At 43.3% G+C, this 6274-nt stretch overlaps 1 protein-coding gene across 4 annotated transcripts in view; it reads right to left on the bottom strand.

Annotated features, from left to right (window-relative positions):
- Nucleotides 1–6116, bottom strand: part of arfgef1 (ADP-ribosylation factor guanine nucleotide-exchange factor 1 (brefeldin A-inhibited)) — a 36082-nt gene extending 29966 nt beyond the window's left edge. For 3 of the 4 annotated variants that reach the window (XM_084048920.1, XM_084048919.1, XM_084048918.1), the window contains exon 1: nt 5961–6116. In XM_084048920.1, coding sequence (XP_083905046.1) covers nt 5961–5995 — 35 coding nt within the window. In that variant the 5' untranslated portion in view covers nt 5996–6116. The remainder of the gene's footprint in view (nt 1–5960) is intronic. The other variant, XM_084048921.1, reaches the window with a different exon arrangement.
- Nucleotides 6117–6274: the final 158 nt, after the last annotated feature.

Below are 6274 nucleotides of genomic sequence, written 5' to 3' on the forward strand. Positions count from 1 at the left end.
TTGGCTTCCCGTCACATTCAACACATCACTCACGTTCAGCGTGGCAGATGACATTACTGAGAGAATCATCATTGAGGTTCAAAAAATTATAATCTTGGCTGGATTATCCATTAAGTATATTGTGGCCTATTGCCCTGAGGCACCAGCCAATTTGTTGTGCTGGGAGGAAACAACGTGACAAAAAGGTAAATCGTTTTCATGATCAGAAAAGGCAGATAAATCACTTTTCGAGTGACACAACAACTGACAAACGGACAGGGATTTTATAAAGCTAAGTGGCGCTTCTCTTGCATTTTTAACCCGTGGGGCTATGTGTAGTCGTGGGTGCTGCATAGTTTAGTCTGTACTCTGCACTGGGTTCTTTTTTTGGGCTTGATTATTAAGTATGTTAATATATCACAGATGTATCTTGGACATACATGGGGACACATTACAGGACTTTTAACTGCATGCCCAGCAGCAGCACGGCCATTGAGGGTGGTCCACTAGATGTTTTCAGTGAGCGTGGAGCTTTTGTTCCCCCCCCCCCCCATCTCCTGACATCATTATATTGTTTCTGCATTGTGCAGCCATTCTGGTGAGGCCTGAAGACAAGGACATGCTCATCACTACGTCCTCCCACGCCTGCTTCACCTCAGCTTAGGTGGATTCCTGCTGCTCCCATAGATGTTTGCGCGTTCACATCGTGCACGAGCAGATCTGTGTCCTGAGCAGAAAACTGTTTGCCTCTCTTCCAACTTGCTGAATGTGACATTTAAATAGAAATGTGCCAGGTGTAGGTATCGCTTCAAAATGTATTTATGCACCCAAATGTGAGATGAATCAATGTATCGCACAACCTGTCTTTGTGGTTTTATAAACAGGAGAGATACTCACACATGAGGTGTCTAAGCAGTTCTCACAGAAGGTTACAGAATGTCTTAAAGGAGGCAAAATGAGAGATAAGACTAGCCCAGTAAGCAATAATTCTCACTGCATAACCTTGGCTGTCATGGATTGCCGTCATAAGATACAAAAGTACTCAAAAGTTTTCCCATAACACAGGTACACCTGGCTCTTAAAAGGCGATGGGAGATGGCATTCTGATTGGTTTAATTCATGTTTGCCCAAAACCTACCGATACATATCTTGTTTGGGACCCAACCAAGCTTTGGATGGACAAGCTTCATGACAATCCACCCATTAGGTTTTGAGATATCTTTGGTGAAAGTGGAAATTTTGGCCTGAGAGTGATGCTACAGGAAAGGTCATGGGGTCACTCAAACACTTGGGCTTCATTCTCTGGGAGGAATTAATACACTCAACAAGTTTCATGGCAATCTTCCCATTAGATGTTGATAAATCTGGTGTCCAAGTGGAAAATTTGGCCTGAGGGTTGCGCTAGAGAGGAATGGGGTGACGAAAATCACTAGGGTCCATCCTCTGGGATTCTGATTCAGTCTGAAGTCTGATTTAGGAGCACATGGTCTGTGTGCACTAACTGGCTGAACCAACAGGTACCCAGAGAATGCTGACATTTTATTGAACCTGGGGAGGAGGACCAATGAGGAATCTACAAAATGAAAACGCAACGAGAGGGGAATGATAAGTGGATTTTTGGTCTAGACGTATGTAGCCTAAAGCCCGAAACGTATTCCACACGCCGACGCAAATTACAAAGCTTGGCCCAGTTGTGTGTCCCTAATAAACATATACAACATGCGCTCTGCCGCTATTATGTATCGGTGGTAAATCCACATAGTTTTGATTTTGAGCAGGTACAGCCTGCTATGAAACATAAAGAAAACACAAAACCAATCATTCTATTGTTACCTGCTATAAAACCCCTTGTTGAAACGCATATCATGCTTGCGTCGCCTTACTGTATGATTTCAGATGACACATTCCAGAATGCAACAACGTGTGACATTGATTGCGTAGCTTCAGGCTTAAGCTCTGAAAGTGAGGCAGCCTGCAGCCAGATACTACCATCTCCTAAGAAGCTGTTGCAACACACTGTCTGGTCTGATATGTGAACTCTTCACACCCTCTGCATTCAGCAGCAGGGAGAAGAGCCATCAAAACCCCAGCAAGCATTCATGAACACAAGCTTTATGCGTTTCCAAAAAGGCTACATGACAAAGAGCATTACGGCGAAACAGCATCATCCTCATCAGCTGTTATCTGTCCTTCTTCAATGACTCCAACATTAAACAGTCAGCAGATGGTTGCTAGGGCAACCTAATCAATGGTGTCTTCTCCATCAGGGGACTCATCTTTGTCGTATTTTTCGGCCAGATAAAGAAGTTGGAACCTAAATGACACACTTTTGGCTGGCTGCTGAGATTGGCTGCTTCTCTGCAATGTGTTCTGTCTCAGCTAAGCAGACTGAGTAGGATTTATGTGGCAAAACAAGAAATATGTCCCAGCTTCTCTGACTGCCCAGAAATATGGTCTTATTCTTCTCATTAGTGTGGTTGCCCAACAGGGCAACCAGACTATAGTACTCTACACACTTTCGTTGTTTCTTTATTTATAGATTAACTTTTTTTCAAACCGCATCTCCTCCCACAGTTTTGATCCCCTAATGTCGTGCCATATATCAAAATGACCGTCTAAATCGGGAATCGTGCGCGTGTATAGGGCTAAGAGATTGGTTAAATAGTTTAATTGATATTGATTTATTAGTGCATTAAATTTCCCCATCCACTTTAATGTAAAAGTGAAAAAATTCACATTCAAGTATTTTTTTCTCAGAAACCGTAAGAGCTAGAGTTACCAAATTCGGAGGGAAGGTTCATAAATTATTAAAACACCATTCGACCTCATGGTGGCGCTATAACAGCCCCCTTTACGTTTTGGCCCGTAACTCTTGAACCGTAGGTCCGAAAATCAAAATTTCTTTTCACCTGGATTCCTTGGGTCACTACGCATCTCCCCATATAGGCCACGCCCATTTGCGTCAGGATAGATTTTTTGATATTGATTTATTAGTGCATTAAATTTCCCCATCCACTTTAATGGGAATTGCAAAAACTCCCATTCAAGTATTTTTTTCTCGGAAACCGTAAGGGCTACAGTTACAAGACTTGGAGGGGAGGTTAATAGTTTTTTGCAAAATTATTAAGAAAATAATCACACCAGTCGGCCACATGGTGGCGCTATAACAGCCCACTTTACCTTTTGGCCTATAACTCTTGAACCGTAGGTCGTAAAATCAAAAAAAAAATTCCCTGGATTCCTTGGGTCACGACGCATCTCCCCATATAGGCCACGCCCATTTGCGTTTGGATAGATTTTCCGCCATTTTGAATTTTCTTCAAAACACACTTTTTGCTCCTTTTCCTTCAAATTTTGTCCAAATCTCACACAAATCAGTATACATAATCTATGGACCCTTGCGATAAATATCTCCAAGCGGCATTTTGATAGTCCTTATCATTCATCCGTAAATGGCTTCCAAAGTTAGCGGGAGGAGCCCGTTTTACAAAAAAGGCCACAAATCACGAACGAAACGTCCAATCGATCCCAGATTTGAATCACATGTCGAGGGTGGTTTACTCAACGAATCCCCAAAAGCATTTCCACTTTGATCCATAGGGGGCGCCACAAATGCGTAAAATGTAACCGTTTGATGCAAAAACATGATTTTCGGGGGGATCAATCCTCTCAAAATGAAACGCAAGCCATCTCAGGAGTGACGACACAATGTAATTGCCGCAACCTCCGACGTTATTCCTCCCGACGTATTCCTCGAGTCCCGGCGGCCACGACCCGCGACCGGCGTCGGCGCAACCACACTTTGCAATTTCCCCGGAATTGCGACGCGTCTAGTTTAATATGGTCTCAATTTTTTGGTCTTTATTTAATCACATTTTATCACTTGAGCTCCAGTGGGGAGGCATGCAAGCTAAGCATGCACAGTTTGAAAATAAAAAAATATGTATGGCACATAATCACATATTGGTGAAATGTAAGACAATAACACATGTCTAAGGTTAAACTGCTCTGTGCATCTTCTCTAGTGCCCAGTGCGCTACTTGTAACCCTGTTGGGCAGTTAAGACTTAAGATCCACCTTTCCAGATCAGTCAGAAATATGTACATGACAGGATAAGACTATTGCTTTCCCATGTTCTTATCATGCTATAAAATGACATTTTGAAGCAACAAGAACGATACTTAGCTCCAATACTCATTCTGCCACTATCCAAATAATTACAATAAATACGACTTTTATTGGCAGAGGTACAAAGGGCTTTGAATGAGAACATAAACCAAGCCACAGCAGTGTGACAATACAAATGGGGTCTGTTGACACCCAACAGACCCTGTCAGAATCTAGTTACTTTTAGAAACAACCAGACTCAGGATATCCTGTTTTGCACAACACCGTTGCTATCAGGCTGACCCCATCAGATGAGCCCATCTCGTCAAATCACAGCATGGCCGAAATGCAATATTGCACGCCGGCAAAATGAGATTACCGTATTCCTATTGGTTCTCACAAGAGGAAACAGTCATTTACGGAGGGCTGCTACTGTATGCATCAAGAGATGGGGAGGTGAATTAAGCTGCGTGACGCCTCATCATCTCCATTTACACTGACTACACATCTAGTCCAGTTAATCTAAGTTTAAAAAAGGGCCAACATTTTAATAGTAATTTTCCATAGTTTTCCCCTTCTGCATCATATATTAAAAGGATAACTTCATGGATTTTGTGGAACATACGTAATTTTTTCATTCTCCATTTACATTCTCTACTCACACGGATCCGGAGATCACGTCATCCGAAGATTTCCGCCTCCGTCCACTTCCTGTTAGTTGTTGAATCTTTTTTTTTTAAAGATATTTTTTGGGGCTTTATGCCTTTATTTGGACAGGACAGTAGGCTGACAGGAAATGGGGAGAGAGATGGGGGGGAGACATACAGCAAAGGTCGTCGGGAACGGGAGTCGAACCCGCGACACGCTGTCATGCTGGATTACCAGCTTATGTGGTATGCACCTGGACTGCTAGGCCAGCAGACGCCCCTAGTTGTTGAATCTTGAGTTGACTTTTTTTGCCCTGCATTTCGCGAGACATGCTATTTTCAACATAATGTTACAAGGCAAGGGGCGGTCGCGGTTGGATTGTTTTTTCTCTGGGCGACGCACACTGATACCGTTTGTGTTTACAAACGGTCGGACGATCGATCATAATGGATATACATTTTCTGTGACCATTTGAAAAGGTAAAAAAAAAAGAAAATCGCTGGCAGTGGGCAAACGCAACCTGAAATAAGTCTGACAGTTAATATCCTGGTTGTCCATTGTGCACTGGAGATTACCTGGAGGCACAGCCTCAGTTGTTTGTTGCTAAGTTCTAACTTCTCTTTTATCTTCTGTAAATCTAGCCATGCAAACCAGTGTGTACCTCAGGGGGCATTTCTCCAACAGCTTTGTTGCAGGCTGTAACATACAGGCGTAGAGCCAGCTCCACATAGGAGTGTGAGTTCAGCCACACCACATGCCATACCTCTTGTCTTACTTTCAATGACTTCAAGCTCGCTCTGGCCCGTGCTCTCTCAAAACAGTCGCAAGCATTTTGGCTGCATTGGCTCGCTTCTCCAAACGCCATGACAAACGCTCTGCTTGTATGATCAACTGATTTTTGGAAATTCTATATTTAAACCAATCTAAACCAAGGCAAATTAAAAAGGTTTTATAACTTGCCCTGCATCTAAAACAAATGTTATGTTATTTGGATGGCCCTAGGGATCACATAAAAGCTTGAATGATTACTATTGCAATTTTCGCTGGGTCAAACCACATATTGACTGGACCACTCACTGATGCAATCCCCATTAAAAACATGACTAACTGAACTAAAGTGCTGGGGAGAGTGCGGTCAGAAAATGTCATCTCGACCTCTCCTCTCCCGCAGAAATTCGATGAATCAGATTTAAACGTAAAAACAAAAGACAGAAAAGTTATTTTACTTTGGGTCGGGTGGTCCATCTGACAGGGGTTTCATGGAGAGCTTGCAGAGCGAGCGAAAGACGAGGAAGGCGTCCTTCTGGAGGATGTGGGAGAACTTCGCCCCCGGTGGTTGGCCCGGCGTCGCCCCGGATTCCTACAGACAGTCACCACAACAAAATAACAACAAAGATCAGAGTGCAATTATCTGCATCTTCTTTCTTTCAGCCTGACAGTTTCCTCACCCACTCGGCATAATCACTGCCGGATGAACTGCCTGCAAGATCTGCTGGGCGGTTTGTTCAAGCTTGATTACCGAGGAGTTCATGCATGGCTG

The sequence above is a fragment of the Gymnoscopelus microlampas genome (assembly GCF_963454915.1).
Source record: "Gymnoscopelus microlampas genome assembly, chromosome: 22".
In the NCBI taxonomy this organism is placed as follows: domain Eukaryota; kingdom Metazoa; phylum Chordata; class Actinopteri; order Myctophiformes; family Myctophidae; genus Gymnoscopelus; species Gymnoscopelus microlampas.